The sequence below is a fragment of the Panthera pardus genome, unplaced genomic scaffold (genome assembly GCF_024362965.1).
Source record: "Panthera pardus isolate Hobbes unplaced genomic scaffold, ASM2436296v1 HiC_scaffold_3, whole genome shotgun sequence".
Taxonomy (NCBI): domain Eukaryota; kingdom Metazoa; phylum Chordata; class Mammalia; order Carnivora; family Felidae; genus Panthera; species Panthera pardus.
In genome coordinates, this window is record NW_026526876.1 from 31,638,448 (window position 1) to 31,654,864 (window position 16,417).

At 61.0% G+C, this 16,417-nt stretch overlaps 1 protein-coding gene across 6 annotated transcripts; it reads left to right on the forward strand.

Annotated features, from left to right (window-relative positions):
- Positions 1-206: 206 nt before the first annotated feature.
- On the forward strand, positions 207-16,138 carry UBTF (upstream binding transcription factor). Of its 6 annotated transcripts, none has more exons than XM_053892511.1 (21): positions 207-587; positions 3,553-3,691; positions 5,114-5,289; positions 5,844-5,927; positions 6,025-6,180; positions 8,342-8,406; positions 8,698-8,818; positions 9,176-9,286; positions 9,629-9,762; positions 9,922-10,063; positions 10,325-10,366; positions 10,494-10,607; positions 10,698-10,853; positions 11,249-11,404; positions 11,507-11,617; positions 12,059-12,147; positions 12,250-12,439; positions 13,292-13,339; positions 13,440-13,511; positions 13,609-13,752; positions 13,836-16,138. In XM_053892511.1, exons 2-21 carry the CDS (start codon positions 3,634-3,636, stop codon positions 13,959-13,961), a joined length of 2,295 nt encoding a protein of 764 aa, XP_053748486.1. In that variant the 5' UTR covers positions 207-587; positions 3,553-3,633; the 3' UTR covers positions 13,962-16,138. The 6 variants fall into 6 exon arrangements, with proteins under 6 accessions (XP_053748486.1, XP_053748482.1, XP_053748487.1 ...); XM_053892507.1 differs by lacking the exon at positions 207-587 and adding an exon at positions 936-1,048; XM_053892508.1 differs by lacking the exon at positions 207-587 and adding an exon at positions 2,297-2,407.
- The last annotated feature ends 279 nt before the right edge of the window (positions 16,139-16,417 follow it).

The window sequence follows — 16,417 nt, forward strand, 5'->3', positions numbered from 1 at the left end:
AAATCTAAGAGCTTCTTTCTTGCCTTTTCTTTTTCTTTTTTTTTTTTTTTTGTAACACCCCCCCCCTCCTTTATCCCCCACCCCCTCGCTTTGGCTTCAGGGTTGCAAAAGCAAAGAGCAATAAAAAAAAAAAAAAAAAAAAAAAACCCGCGCACACACTCAGACACACACCAGTGGCGACAGGGGAGAGTTGGAAAGACGCAGGAGAGAAGCAGGAGGCAGGAGGCAGTGGGGAGGGAGCAATGGGAGCGGGAAGCAGGCAGGTTCCCTCGCAAATCCCCCTCCGGCCCCACGTCGCTTCGCCGGCCCCGGCAGGGGAGCGAAGAGCCGGGCTAGCAGATGGAGGAGTGGAGCTCGCTCTAGGCAGCGGGCTTGGCCGGAGAATGGAGGAGCCGCCAAGCGACCGGCTGATTGGAAGAGAAACGCAGAGCGATGGAGGCGGGGGTAGGAGGACGATTTCTCTGCGGGGACTGGCGGCGGCGTATACGCCCGGGTCGGGCGCTGCAGAGCTTGGCTAGCTTTCAACCCGCGCTCGCCGGCTCCAGCCCCGCGCGCCCCCACCCCCAGCCCTCCCGGCGGCTCCGCAGGTGAGTGCGAGCTGGGGGCAAAAAAACCCCAAAAGTCTCAACACGCCAACCCTTCCCCCCCCAAAAAAAAAAAGAAAGAAAAGCATTTTTATTTTTCTTTTTTTATTTTCCTGCAGCCCCCATCGCGGTGGGAGGGAAGGGGTAAGGCGGAGTGGCCCGGAGGAGGCGGAGGGGCCAGGCGAGGCCGGTGTGGCCCGGGAGGCGGCGGCGCCGAGGCGGCTCTGACGGGCGAGCGCTCGGAGCGGCGCTGCGCTGCGCCGAGGCGGGCGGGCGGGCGGGCGGAGCGGGGCGGGCGGAGCGCGGCGCGTGGGGCTCGCCATTAGCCGTCGCTCCGCTTCGCCATCTCGGGCTTTGTCTGGCGACTCGCTGCCCCGGCGTCGGCTGCGGCGGAGCTGCGGCGGAGCTCTTCGGCCCGCCGCACCCCTAGGTGCCCCTGGCCCGCGCTCCCATTCACACGCTCGGTAAGTGAGCCCGGGCTCCGCGGATTTCGGGGGAGAGGGGTTGCTGCGAGTGGCGGCGGCGCCGATCTCCATGCGCCCGGGCAGGCCTGGGGAGCCATGCCGGGCTGGATTGAACCGGCTCCCAGAGCGGCTCCTCCGCCGGAGCCCATCGCCTCCTCACCTTTTCCGGGGTGTAAGGAGCAAAGGGAATTTTTTATTATTTTTTTTAATTCGCAGGGAGGGCATTTTGTCGGGGTAAAACAAATTTTTTTTATGTAAGTTTCGTGTGTGTGTGTGTGCTGTTCGGCAGCAAGGGGACCGCGAGGCAGGCACCGAAGACTGGCGCCGCGATGGGCGTGCGTGCGCCCCAAGCCGGTGGCCACGCTCCGGGGATGAGGGTGGGCGCGGAGCGCCCGCTCCAGGAGGCGGGAGAGGGGAGCTGGTGAGGACGGCCGTGGAAGCCCGAATCTGAGCTGGGAGGACTTGGGGGAGAGCTCCGAAGCAGGGCTGCAGGCACCCCTTCAGCCTTCCCAGCCGCCGGGGGGCCCCTCCGGGCACCATCTCGCGGCCGCGCCTCGCGCCCTCCCTCCCGCGCCGGCCGAGTCTGCTAGTTCCCCCGCGGGTCTGGCGAGGTCGCTCTCGGCGCCCGCCCGCCTCGGCTCCGAGCCCCGCCGCCATCCGGGCGGCTGCGTGTCTCCCTGCCCCGGCCCCCCCCCCTCCCCGGCGGCAGCAGCAGCAGCAGCAGCCGCCGCCGCCGCCACCACCACCACCACCACCAGCACCAGCACCACCACCACCCCCCTCCCCTCCTTCCTTCCCTCCGCCTCGGCCGCCCGGGTCCCCCCAGCTCCCGCCCCTCCTCCCAGCTGCCCCCCGCGGAGCCCGCCCGGGCAGGCTGTGGGAGGGAGCGGAGCCGGCGAGGCGGGCGGGCTGGCGCTCGCTCCCCGGGGGTCGGTGTGCGCTCTACGGGGAAGGACGCGCTCGCTGCCCCGCTTCTCCCGCCCCCCCTCCCGCTCCTCCTCCTCCCTTCTCCCTCCTCCTCCCCGCTCCGGCGGCGGAGGCTGCGGCGGCGGCGGGGGGTGTGCGAGCTGAGGCCGGGGCCGGCGGGCGGGCGGCGGGCGGGCTGCCTGCAGGCGGAGGGCGCTGTGCTTTGTGCTTTTCGCCGCGAGGAGCAGCAGGCAGCAGCAGCCACAGCCGCCGCCGCCGCCGCCACAGCAGCAGCCGCCGCCCCAGCGCCGCCGCCGCCGCGCCCGGAGGAGGAGCCGCTGCCGCCGCGGGAGGGAGCTGCGGCTGTGCCCGGCCGAGCGGGGGAGGGCGCCGCCGCTCAGAGCCGGGGAGGGAGACGCCGGAGCGGGAAGCCCGGAGGCCGCGCTGCGCCGGGTAACCGAGGCGGCTGAGGACGCGCGCCGGGGTCAGGGCCGGGCGGCGGGGAGCGAGCCGCGGGTGCCGTAGACGCCGAGGGGGACCCGGGGCGCCCTCCAGGCAGGGGGACTGGACGAAAGAGGATCAGGGCACTGGAGAGGACGCCGAGAGCCGGGGGAGGGGAGGGCAGGAAGCGAGGCCCGGGCCCGGGCCACGGGCAGAGGAGCCCGCGCTTCTCCGAGCCGGCAGGCGCAGTTCTCGCCGGCCGCCGGAGGGGGCGGCGGGGCCGGTGAGCGCTGCGCCCCCGCCTCCCGGCCGCCGTCCTCCCGCCCTCTCCTTGGCTCGGCTCCCCGGAGGCCGGGGCGGGGGCGCCGGCGGGGCTGGGCCGCAAGCTCGGGGGAGGAGGCGGCGGTTCCCGCCGTGGTCGCGCCTCTGCGCCGGGCTCCTCCGTGCGCGTCGGGGTGGCTGGGCGGTGGCGGCGCCTCTGGCCGGGGTGGGTGGCTCGGGGGCGGGGGGCAGGCTAGGCCGCTTCTCTCCGGCTGCTCGCCCGCCCAGGCGGGCGGGGACGGCGTCGGGAGCCCGAGAGGGGGGGCGGCGGGAATCCGGATCCGGTCCCCGGGGGCGGTGCGGCCGCTGCGCTCCGGGGCCGGCGGCGGCTGCGCTGCGTCCGGGTCCCCGCCGGGTTGCGGAGGCGGGGGGAACCGGCCGGGGGGAGGCGGGAGGAGGAGACTGCGGCGCGTGCCCGCTTTCGCGGTCGCGCGCGCCCTTTACCCGCCCTTCCTCCTCCCCCGCCCTCCAGCCTGGGGCCTCCCCGGGGCGGGCGCACGGAGGAGGAGGAGGAGATTTTTTTTTTTTTTTTTTTTTTTTTTTTTTTGGCCCGGGTGGGGGAAGGAGGGTGGAGGGCGGGCGCTAGCTGCACGCGGGAGCTGGGAGCAGTCTCTCGCGTGGGCAGGGGAGGGCGCACGCGGTGGAGCCGGGCTGCAGGGGCTGGGGCGGGGGGGAGGGGGGGCGCTCCCACACCCACCGACCCATTGGGTCTACTAGGGTCTTGGCAGTCTCCGTGAAAGTGTGGACTTGTGCCCCCCTCCCCTTTGGGGGAGGGAGGAATAGAAAGTCCCTCACCTCGCATCCCGCCTGAGTGGGGACTGGTATCTCTCCTAAAGGGTGAGGTGGTTTTGACCGCGGGTTGCCCGGCCAGCACGACCCGAGGAGGTGGCTGGAGGAGGTGGCTGGACGGCTGAAGAATGAACGGAGAAGCTGACTGCCCCACAGACCTGGAAATGGCCGCCCCCAAAGGCCAAGGTAGGAGCTCTTTAACTTAAGCTCTCTTTTTCACATGGCTGTCTGCAGGGTCCGCTCTCCTTCAAAAGGGTTGCCGTCTGCATTCTCTGAATTGAGATGAGGTCGGCGTCTTCAGTTTTATGAGTTAAGTTCGACCAAACCCAAATTATTTGGCCTTGAGACAGTAAGCTGTATTTTTCACACTCCGTTTCCTCTCTTAGAGAGGGAGAGGGAGGCCTGTGCGAGCCTTCTTTCTGGGGTTCCCAGGCAGACCCCAGTGTGCCCTCTCTACACCCGGTGTCGGGGAATGGGAGGTAGGACGAGGAATGTGGGGGGAAGAGGGAGAAAAGAGGGATTGGAAAGGCTTTTCAGGTTTTTATTGTTATTAAGAGGACAAGATTTTTGGTGAGGCAGGTGGAGAGAGAGGATGTTTTGGTGGCTTTGAGGCTCCAAGCCATAGGCCGTCCATAACTAGACCCTACCCCATCCAGTAGGGATCCCATGGGGGGGGGGGGGGGCAGGGGGTAGGATGAAGATGAGCATCTGGCCATGACTGTGGGACACTGAGAGGAGAAAGGATTATGGGTCCATGTGACCCACCCTGCGGAAACCCTGACCAGATGCAAATGCAAATGAAGAGCCCTTTTGACTACTAGCCTTGGATATCTGTTCTCCTACCTCACCTTCCAGAGTCACCAACCTCCAGGGAGGCCTTCTGGAGCTGTATTTCAGTGACTGGAAATCGCTGGTTCAGACCCACCCCTTTTTTTTGCCTCCCTAGGGAGTTGGGCTCAACTCCCTGGACCCAGGGGATCCGGTTCTCCCTGGATCCAAAGCCCTTTGCCCACCTGCCCGTCTTGCCTCCCAACTCCCCTGTATGGTTCGTCTGTTTCCACTCCATTTTTCTTACTTGCCCCAAATTTTCCTTTGGTCTTCCCTGAGAGGCCAAGAGGGAGTGGGGGATGATGGGATACCCATGTCTTTAAGGTTAGTTTCCAGTTACGCTGGAGAAAAACGTCTGCACGGATTCTCCTTACTGCCCACACTCCATCCTGTCTTTGCACATCTCCGGTGTCTGCCTAGAACTTAAACTTGGCAACACATATAAATGTGTTGTGCCTCCCTCCCCTCTCCCAGTAAGTTAGCTGTTTTCCCACCGAGCCCCAAATCACTGTAGCTCATTTCTTCCTCTCCCCTGTAATAAATAGTAGCCTGTGGCGGCCTAGCGTGTTAGAAACGGTCGTAGTCTTGATGCCTTCTGGACGGGAATCCCAGCTCTAATCCATATGGTCACGGTTTTCCCTTATGACAAGGTCGTGTCTTGTCCGTGCCTTCCCATAGGAGGCAACCAGGGATGTGGGGTTCTCTGGGAAAGAAGGACTAGGGAAGAGATGAGGGGAAAGGATGGAGCTGGGCATGACTGCCTTTCTTCCCCCTCCCCAGACCGCTGGTCTCAGGAAGACATGCTGACTTTGCTGGAATGCATGAAGAACAACCTTCCATCCAACGACAGCTCCAAGTTCAAAACCACCGAGTCACATATGGACTGGGAAAAAGTAGCATTTAAAGACTTTTCTGGAGATATGTGCAAGCTCAAATGGGTGGAGATTTCTAATGAGGTAACTGATCTCCCCCCCCCCCCCTTCCTGACACAGCTACACGAACTCTGCCTCAACCTTCCTGGTGGGGGAGAGGAAACAGAAGTCTGTAAACAGGAAGGAAAGAGACCAGGCGAGGTGCTCATGTGGTCGCCCTTGTGCGTTTGGGAGGTGGCATGGTTGACAGCACTGGCCTAGAGTTCTCAGTTCTGCCACTTTCTAGCTGTGTGGCCTTGAATACTTACCGTCTTGGAGCTTCTGTCGCCTGAGCTGTTCTGGGGATTGAATGAGGTGCTGGCATGGACAACCGCATCGAGGTCAGGTGGTCACCTTGTTGCTGTCCTTTGGTGTATACGGACTGCCTGGTCCTCTGCAGTAGGCATGGGCCAGCGCCTGGGTGCCTGCCTGGGGTGTCAGGGGCTGTCTGAGTTGTGTGGCTGTTGGCCTCTGCTCCTCCCGTGATAAATTCAGCCTAGTGGAAAATAGAGGAGACCCGCTGGAAAAGGGGGTAGGTTCTGGGGTGGTGTTTCCCTGTCCTGAACGTCCTCTTGCACTCACTTCCCTTCTTCCTCCAGGTGAGGAAGTTCCGTACGTTGACAGAATTGATCCTTGATGCTCAGGAACACGTTAAAAATCCTTACAAAGGCAAAAAACTCAAGGTGAGTTTCCAAGAGGAGGAGCATGGCATGTAGGAGAGGAATGGTCCAAAGAACGGATGCTGTCTGACCTTCACCGTGTCCTTGACCCTCCTTCCAGAAACACCCGGACTTCCCAAAGAAGCCCCTGACCCCTTATTTCCGCTTCTTCATGGAGAAGCGGGCCAAGTATGCGAAACTCCACCCTGAGATGAGCAACCTGGACCTGACCAAGATTTTGTCCAAGAAATACAAGGAGCTGCCGGAGAAGAAGAAGGTGGGGGGAGGGGGGCTTTGGCGGGAGGAAGGGAGAGGCAGGGAGCAGCCGGTGTGGTGTAGGTCAGCCGTCGGGGGGAGGCTCAGACAGAGGGACTCGGTGTCAGGGATACGGGTGGGTCAGCGTAGCAGAGTGTAGGGTCTTGGGCAGCCACACTTGATCTCCCCGTCCCGCACACCGTCAGGCACAGGCACTGTCGAAGGTGTAATCCAAACTGAAGCAGGCGCTCAGACCAACATTTTGCCCCCCGGACCATTCACAGCGTTCTCTCACACGGCTCTGCCCCTGTGCACGCATCCTCGCTCTGAGGCTGGCACAGCAGGTCCACCCTCTGACATTTCCCAGCGTGGTCTCATTTGATGTGTGCCGTATCCTTGGAAAGGTAACCCCCCGGAGGAGGGGTTATTCCGATCCTGTGGGCAAGGAACTGAGGCTCAGGTGGCACCCGTGTCCCGGGTCCCACAACTAGTGACAGCAGAGCAGGACTTGGGTCTGGTGCTCTTCTCACTGCCATGTCCGTCCGTACATTATTAGGTGGGCTTCCTTCCTCCGTACGCGTGTTCGCCCAAGGACATACCTTGTCCTTTGGGGCCTTGTGCTATCCCGGGCCATCGGAGATCCTTAACCTTGGGCGGAGGTTACCCGAGTCGCCCAGGGCAGGGGTGGACACGAGCGCAGTGAGGTCAGGTGGACCCTCACAGAAGCTGGCAGCAAAGCCTGTAGCAGGGCCCAAGGGAGGTGGGGTGGGGAGAGAGACAGACACCGCTGGTGCTGGACTTGCAGGGTGGAGCCAGGGAGAGGAGTCGGGGAGGGGCAGCGGGAGAGGCAAGAGGGCACGTTTGCCGGAAGAGGAAACAAAGCCATAACCCAGCCGGCACACCACGCGCAGCCCTCTTCTGGTCTGTGTACTCTGGCTGCAGGCTCACGTGCCCTTGGTTCTGTGCCCAAAAAGGAGCCAGCTTGGCTGGGGGAAACCGGCTGCCCAGGCCAAGCAGGAGTAGGAACTGGCGGAGTTCTCCTTGACCCCTCTGATGGGGATGTTGCAGAGCTGGCTGCACACACGATGCCCAGACACACACAGGATGGGAGGGAGAGGCAGAGGGTCCAAGGACCAGGGAAGGACAAGAAGCTACATGGTAGGGTGGACAGGGTGCTGGCCTGGGGGACGCAAGACTGGGGCCTGGTGTCCTGACTACCACTGAATTGCTCTGTATGTGACCTTTGGTAAGTTACTTCGTTTCTCTGGACATGGTCTTTATCTGAGGTGCAGAGAGTAAGCCCGATCCGTACGGTGCCTTCCTGTTCTGAAGGCTGCTGAGTTGTGTGAGGAGGGCCAAAATTGGGGCAGGGTAGGCTGGGCGCTGCTCCCTGTCTTCTGCAGGAACCACAGGGGAAAGTGAAGCTGTCCCTTCCCGTGCCTCGTGCCTCTTCTGTGAGAGGCAGGGGTTAGGCTCGGTTGTCATGAGCCCCTGGTCCCTTCTAAGGCTGACTCTTGTGAGTGGGGGAGAAAGGAGAGCTGGACATCGAGTGGGAGCCAGGACAGGAGGCAGATGAGGAAAGGAAAGAACGGATTGGAAAGGAAGTTTGAGGAAGGAGCCTGGAAGAAAGGATTGGAGGCAGGGAAGAAGGTGATGGGAGGGGGTTAGGAATGGGAACTGGATGTAGTGGCTTGGGAAGAAAACCCAAATTCAAGAGACAGATCTGTCAGAATGTCATTTACATTGCAAGAACTCACTCTAGGTTCCTTCAACACCATCTCCCCTCAGCCCTCGAAAACAGGGTCCAGCCTGGCCCTGGCCCTGTGGGCCACCCCTGAGGCAGCAAACCATTATCAGCTGCTACAGACATTGGAGGAGGGAATGATCCGGAGGAGGCCTACACCCCGCCCCCGCCCCCAGCTCCTCATCATGGAGAGTTTTGCGGTGCTGGGGAAAGGTGGGGAGGTAGGGTCAGGGGGAGTCCCAGCCCGGTCACTGCTCACTGTGGCTGGCTACGGTTGAGTCTCCCCAACCCACTGGAAGGCAGGCCACCATCTCCTGCGAGCTCATGCCACCCTCTGTCCACGTCACCACTGGGAGGCAGAATAGCTAGCAAGGAGGACTCGGTGGTTTTTATAGCTCAGGCTTTGGGTCCTGGATGACCCCGTCCCCTCCTCCCCCAGATGAAATATATTCAGGACTTCCAGAGAGAAAAACAGGAGTTCGAGCGAAACCTGGCCCGGTTCAGGTAAGGCAGTGGAGCCCAGAGGAGGGCCACAGGGCATTGGGTGTGGCAGGATAGGGTGACACTGACCAGAGCCTCGAGTTTGCCATTTGTGAGGCACGGAAGATGGATGGGTCATGTGTAGACCCTAGTGGGTCATGCTCAAGGGCAGGGACAGGCAGGCGGCTGCTGTCCCAAGAGGCCCCGATTGATAGGCCTAGGAGCCTTGGGTGGGTGGGGCAGCTAGACGGGGTCTCCCGGGCAGGATTCCCACCCCCCGCACCTGCTGATTGTTGCTCCCCGTGCCCTGGCTAGGGAGGATCACCCTGACCTAATCCAGAATGCCAAGAAGTCGGACATCCCCGAGAAGCCCAAAACCCCCCAGCAGCTGTGGTACACCCATGAGAAGAAGGTGTATCTCAAAGTGCGGCCAGATGTGAGTGTCCGGCCAGGGGGTGGGGATGGAGGGCGCACGGTGGTGGCAAGGGGGGAGCCGCGCCAGGTCGGCCGGGCACGGTGCAGGGGAGCAGGAGAGGAGGCCCCTCCCCAGGGGTGGGCTGCATGGACAGGGCCTGGGCCAGCTGGCGTGCGAGCGTATGTGTGCGTGCGTGTGTGAGCCTGTCCCCTTGCACCCAGGCGGGACCCCCGCCTCTCCACCTTCCCCTCCTGGCCTGTGGGGGACACTCATGTGACCTCCTGTGGCCTGAGGGGGCGGGGGCCTCTGTGCCCCCCTCCCCCTCCCCTCTCCCTGCCCCTGGCTGCCTGTGTGTGTCTGACGGCTTTTGGTTTGCAGGCCACTACGAAGGAGGTGAAGGACTCCCTGGGGAAGCAGTGGTCTCAGCTCTCGGACAAAAAGAGGCTGAAATGGATTCATAAGGCCCTGGAGCAGCGGAAGGAGTACGAGGTTAGGCTTCCGCTGCGCTCCTCCCCATCCGGCTCTTCAAGAGCCTCTGCCCTCCATCTCTGTGACCTCCGCACTCTGCGGGAGGCGGTCACTCCCTGTCCCTCCATTGAGGGAGGGGCCTTCTGGGCCCCTCACCTCTGCCCCTACCTTCCCCGCCCCCCTCCCCTCCATGAGATCTCAGGCTAGGGCAGGGCAGGGCACCACGTCTCGTGTGACATAGCAGACACACGGCCACCCCCCCAGCTTTGCTCCCTGCCTCCCCTCCCCAGCGGCTCTCCCCCCTCCCCGGCCCCGGCTAACCCCACACCCCGTTGCCCTCCGTCCCCCCACCTCACTCTGCAGGAGATTATGCGTGACTATATCCAGAAGCACCCCGAGCTGAACATCAGTGAGGAGGGCATCACCAAGTCCACCCTCACCAAGGCCGAACGCCAGCTCAAGGACAAGTTTGATGGGCGACCCACCAAGCCACCTCCGTGAGCGCTGCCCTGGGGTGGGGTGGGCGAGTGGGCAAGCGGGCATCTAGGGAGCTGGGCCAGCAACATTGGCCAGCGTCCGAAGTTGAGGAAGCCTGTCGCCCTGAGCCGCCCCGGTCGCTCAGGGAGATGCTCCTCCTTTCCTGCTGGTTCTGATAGGAACAGCTACTCGCTGTACTGCGCGGAGTTGATGGCCAACATGAAGGACGTGCCCAGCACTGAGCGAATGGTGTTATGCAGCCAGCAGTGGAAGCTGCTCTCCCAGAAGGAGAAGGATGCCTATCACAAGAAGTGTGACCAGGTGAGCTATGCTGAGGAACTTCTGGAGACCCTTGGGCCTGGCCTCAGAAACCTGAAGCATGACATCTGGCCCCAGCTAGGGGTCAGTCAGGAATTGACCAAACGGATCTCGGGCGCCTGCTGCAGACTTGGTGGTGTCTGGGCTGACGTCTACCATCTATAGGGGAAAATGAGGTCCTGTCCAGGTTCTGGACATTTTGCAGAGGACTACTGTCCCTTGAGAACTGGAGGGTCTGACCCTGACTCCCCCTTCCTTCCCCAGAAAAAGAAAGATTACGAAGTGGAGCTGCTCCGTTTTCTAGAGGTGAGCGTTGTTATAGGCGGGGCATTGGGCAGACAGGCATTGGGATGGAACAAGTCCCTTTGGACAACCTGGGAGCAGGCTGGGAGCCAGGTGCACAGCCCCATGCCACCTCTTGTCTCTGGACCAGAGCCTTCCTGAGGAGGAACAGCAGCGGGTCCTGGGGGAGGAGAAGATGTTAAGCATCAACAAGAAGCAGGCCACCAGCCCAGCCTCCAAGAAGCCCTCCCAGGAAGGGGGCAAGGTGGGCAGGGGGCAGAACTGGGGCGGAGGGGGGAAGATGGGGCTCCCCACCAACACCCCATGGAACCCGGCCCTCTTCGTTCACCTGTAGGGAGGCTCAGAGAAGCCCAAGCGGCCCGTGTCGGCCATGTTCATCTTCTCTGAAGAAAAGCGGCGGCAGCTGCAAGAGGAACGGCCCGAGCTCTCAGAGAGCGAGCTGACCCGGCTTCTGGCCCGCATGTGGAACGACTTGTCGGAAAAGAAGAAGGTCAGGCTCCCTAGGCCAGAGGGGCTGCCGGGCCGAGACCAGGCCGCTTCTCCCCCAGGGGCTAGCTTCACTTCCTCACCCTTGGCCTGTGTGAGCCACACGTGTGCCTGAGCTCAGAGCGAGCGAGCGAGCGAGTGAGCGAGGCTGGGAGCTCCGCAGGCCGGAAGGCGGGAAGCTGTCAGCTGAGGGCTCTGGCTCCCTGGGGAGCAGAGCCGGTTGGCGGGCTGAGCCCCAGGCTGGAGACATCTGCACCAGCCCACGCCTCTGCCTCTGCTCTGCGCTCCCCGCCCTTGCGGAGGGGGTTGGGGGGGGGGGGGAGATTTCAACTGCTGGCTGAGGAACGCGCGCCCCCTTGGGGCGGCCGGAAGGCTGACGCCACTGCCATCCCTCCGCAGGCCAAGTACAAGGCCCGGGAGGCTGCGCTGAAGGCCCAGTCGGAGAGGAAGCCAGGCGGGGACCGCGAGGAACGGGGCAAGCTGCCTGAGTCGCCCAAGAGAGCTGAGGAGATCTGGCAACAGAGCGTCATCGGGGACTACCTGGCCCGCTTCAAGGTGGCAGGGAGCTGGAAAGGGGTTGCTCAGCAGGCTGCCTACACGGGCCGCCTCCGGCCCCAGGGGACCCTTGCCGTAGCTGACACCCCTGTTTGTCTCCAGAATGACCGGGTAAAGGCCTTGAAAGCCATGGAGATGACCTGGAACAACATGGAGAAGAAGGAGAAACTGATGTGGATTAAGAAGGCAGCCGAAGACCAAAAGCGATACGAGGTGGGAAGGATTCTGCTGCTCGGCCCAGTGGGCGGGGTGGAGCTGGGGCTGCCTCCCTCCACTGCACTGGTGGGAGCATCCTTTTGGGTGGGCAGCTTTCCTCCCTGGGTGGGCCGTGGACCCAAAAGGCCCAGCCTCGGTTGTGTGACCCCGAGCAAATCTCCCAACTTCCTTTTCTGAGCCTCGGTCACACATCAGTAAAGTGGGGACAGTGATGCCGGTCACATGGGTGCGGTTGTGACTGCACTTTCGAGCAACGGTGCCTGACCCAGGTGTGAGCTGTTGGGAAGTGGCTCCCTGGCTCTGCCTCGGTTTCTCTTCCTCCCCCGGGACGTAAGAGGAGAGCCGGCTCAGGCACTGATGGCACGGGGCAGGAGGTAGGAATGTTTCTGGGTGGGAGGGGGGGTGGAGCGAGTGTGACCTTTCGGGGTGTCCCCGCAGAGAGAGCTGAGCGAGATGCGGGCACCCCCAGCTGCCGCGAACTCGTCCAAAAAGATGAAGTTCCAAGGAGAGCCCAAGAAGCCTCCCATGTGAGTCCCGTGTCCGGAACCCACCCTGGCGCTGGGGAAGGTCACGGCTGAAGGGCTGCTGGGCCAGGGTCCTAACCCTGCCTGCACCACCCCACCTCCTAGGAACGGTTACCAGAAGTTCTCCCAGGAGCTGCTGTCCAACGGGGAGCTGAACCACCTGCCGCTGAAGGAGCGCATGGTCGAGATTGGCAGCCGCTGGCAGCGCATCTCCCAGAGCCAGAAGGAGCACTACAAAAAGTTGGCAGAGGAGCAGCAGAAGCAGTACAAAGTACACCTGGACCTCTGGGTCAAGGTGAGCGGGCTTGGACCCTGGGAAGAAGGAGGCCTCATCTAGCTGGTCCGCATTCGTGATTGCAGTCAGCGTCCTAGCAGCCCTGTAGTTGCTATTGAAGTCCCAACAGTTGCTGTTAAAGAGGAGAAACTAGGGCTCAGAGAGGTTAAGTAGGTTACCCAAGGTCCTACAGCTAGTAGGCAGAATAGTCCAAATCAGATTGTCTTTTCCTACTTCCATCCAGGACCAGAGGACCTCTCCTAGACTCTGGTTTGGCCCCAAGCCTCTGAGCTCCCCTTCTGTCCCTTGGTTGAGTGGTCAGATCTGTAACGGGAGAGTCCCCTGTGTCCCTGCCCAGCCATCCGGGCAGGTTCGCCAGGGACCCTGGGAAATAGGTTTAGGTTAGCAGGGTTTAGGTGTGCAGAAGTTTGGGGAGCCCCAGACTGCCTCATCTGTGGCTCCAGGCCTGCTGGGTGGGAATGATGATGCCAGGCTATGTTAGCCATTGTCGGGGTGGTGGGGGGAGGCTTCTCTGAGCTGAGGAAGGCCCTAACTCGAGTCTGCACTCGGGTAAAACAACAGGAGGGACAGGAAAACCAACAGCCCTAGGAGGAGGTAGCTTAGAAAAGGATTCGGGGCATCTTAAGCAGTAGTACGGGAGCTGTGTTCTCAGATCCTGGGGTGGGGGGGGGGCTCTCTGCGGAGGCCCAAGGTATGGGGAGGGAAGCAGGGGTAAAGATGGGACGATGGCATTCAATGCTTAGCCCACTGCCTGGCTCTTGGTCAACACGCTTGGTCAGCAGAAGTTCAAGGGGGCGGGGGGGGGGGGGGGGGGCGTGTTCCGACCTTTCCCTCCTCCTCTGTCTCCCACAGAGTCTGTCTCCCCAGGACCGTGCAGCATATAAAGAGTACATCTCCAATGTGAGTCGGGGAGCAGGGCGGCGCCGGGGAAAGGGAGGGTTCGGGGAGTCGTGTGGAACTCACGGCTGCTCCCTTTGTCTGTCTCTGGCCTTTCCTACAGAAACGTAAGAGCATGACCAAGCTGCGAGGCCCGAACCCCAAGTCCAGCCGGACCGCCTTGCAGTCCAAGTCGGTAAGGAGCTCCGCCCGGCCGGGGGAAGGCCAGGAAGGGGTCTGCGGTGCCCCGAGTGCCGGGGCGGAGACCACTGACGCACCTCCTTCCCTCCCAGGAGTCTGAGGAGGACGAGGATGAGGACGAGGACGACGAGGACGAGGATGAAGAGGAGGAGGAGGATGAGAACGGGGACTCCTCTGAGGACGGCGGGGACTCCTCCGAGTCCAGCAGCGAGGATGAGAGCGAGGACGGAGACGAGGCGAGGCGGCCGGGCTCGGTGGGAGGGTCGGGCGGACCTTGCCACGAACTCCACCTGCTGACTGCCCGCCCCTTGCCCCCCAGAACGAGGAGGATGATGAGGACGAGGACGACGACGAGGATGACGACGAGGACGAGGACAACGAGTCTGAGGGCAGCAGCTCCAGTTCCTCCTCGTCGGGAGACTCCTCGGACTCTGACTCCAACTGAGGCTCAGCCCCACCCGGGGCTCCCCTCCCCAACCAACCACCTTTGTTTCTCCCCCATGTTCTATCCCCCACTCCCTGGCCTCCCCCACTTTCTTTTTCTTTTTTCTTTTTCTTTTCTTTTTTTTTTTTTTTTAAACAAAATACAGTGGGGGAGGGGCTGGAGGAGCCCAGGCCAGGACTCTGCTGCCTCAGAGACATCAGCCCTGGGGGGCCCTCCAGGGAACGCAACCATCAGACTGAGCCACCACTGGACCGGGCCGGCCCACCCCTCTTCTGCACTTGCGGCTCCGTCATGGACAATGGACCTGGGAGTGGGGTGGGGGGTCCCAAAGAGTTCGGTGAGGCCCTCTACACCTGCAGCCCAACCCATGGGAGGGTGGAAGCTTGGGGAAGACCCCTCCCTTCCCAGAGGGGCTTGCCGACTGGACCCCTACATTGGAACTGGAGGCAGGGAACAGGTGGGGAGAGGAGGGTGGGTGCCTAAGAGCAAACAGGCACTGCCCCATAGCCCTCTCCCCTGCCCTCTGCAGGAAGGAGCTGCCTGGACCCACTCATGGGGGGAGGGGGCAGAAGTGTTTTTTATATATGTGTATATATTTTTTTTTTTAAGCTCTGAGCTGTCAACGAGACGTTTCCTACCGATCTCGGCTGCCGTCTCTGTTGTCATTTCTGGGAGAGGGTGGGTTTAGGGGGGTAGGTTTGGGACTTTTTTAAAACGGTCTTGGCACGAATGGAAAAGTGTGTGCGTGCGTGTGTGTGTGTGTGTGTCGCCTGTACATAGCATGGGTGCACCTGTGGATGTGTGCAAAGGCACGTGTGAGTGTGTGTGTGGAAGAGAGAAGGGGGAGCCCACTTCAGTCTGTGAATCTGGTTGAATGGGTTGGTGAGGCCCAGGGAGACGTTGATCCTGGTGGGAACAGGCTGGGTCAGCCCCTTTCTCCACATCCTCTGCTTTGCCTAATCTCTGATTCAATATTGGGGGGGGGGGGAGGGGTTACTGAAGCCACTCTGATGCTTCCTGTACCTGCTTCCCTCTGCCAGGGCCACAGGGCTCTGAGCTGCTGCTGGTCTCCAGCAGGGCACCGGGGAGAGGGACAGATTGGGTGGACCCGAGAGCTTCTACTTGGTGGGAAAGGCCTTTCCAGTTCATCTGAGAGGTTGCCTGGCCACCTGAGGCTCAGAAATTGGGCTTCAAGCTCTTAACACACATCCCTCCTCCCTGTCCCTCTCTCTTCCAGCTCCCCACCCCCATTCCCTATGATTTCTCAGGTCTGCTCCCTTCCCCGTCCCTCCAAACCCCCAGCTGGGGAAGGGGTCTGCAAAGGCTGCTTTTGCGGCTGTCCCTTTAACCCTTCCTGGCCATCTCAAAATTTGGGGTACCCTGATTCCTAGAACCTTAGTAAGCCAAGCCACCTGGTCTCTATGGATTTAAATTTTTTAATTTTTGATTACATTTTGGCGCCTTTTTTTCTCTCCTTATAATCATGTCAATGACCTATTTAATTGGGGCTTTGTGCTTTTCTGCCTTCTCCCCCTGAATGAAAGTCAAGTGATGGGGGAAGAGTGGGAATTCTACCCAGGAGGTGGAATGGGAAAGGTGGGTCCCGCTCCCAAAGGAAGGCAGACAATCTGCTTTGCCTTGGACATGGTGCTGGGGTTGGGGGAATTGGGGGGGGGGGGGGACACTCCCCGCTCCCACTCCCCTTCCTTTGTCCTGACCCTGACGCAGGGGTTCATAGGTTCTATTTCTTCCCAGGAGCCCCTGCAAAGAACCCCATTTCCCTGTTTGAATGCCCCTGCGCTGTTGTGTTTTAGTGGAATGAGTTTTCATTTAAAAACAACTTTGAATGGGGCGCTTTTTTTTCCTGTTTTAAAAATTGAAAAATTCTTACAGTACAAACAGGGCTGTGGGGGTGGGGGTGTTGGTGCTGTAAGAGGTCACTCTGAGTGCATTTTGGCACTGGGATGGGATGGTTGGAGTCAGAGGACCCCCCCACTCTCTCCCCTTTTTTTCTAATATTTAAGGAGTGTTTTTGTAGGTTTCAACAACAACCGCAACTTGAATTTGTACCACGGGAGGTGGGAGGGAATGTCTTAGAGGTGTCTGCCTAAGCTTAAGGCCAACTGTAGAAGTTTTGTTTTCCCTCTTTTTGTACAATAAAGCAAAAAACAAAGGTTTGACTGCTGTCTGGTCACTGGAATCAAGGGCAGGGTGTAGGGGTGACCCAACAGGTTCAATGGGAAAGACTTGAAGTCTGGCTTGTTTGCGCTTCTCTCTAGAACCAGCTTTCTCTTGCTGAAGGCTCCACAGGCAACCTACCTTCACATTGTTCTGGGTTGTTACTGAGCTTCCGATTCTGTCTGTACACCTTGGGTTGTCAGACCACTAAGGACTCGGAGAATTTGAGGGAACAGGTAACAATATTTTCCCCCAGAGTGCGTTGCCTTGGGAAATTG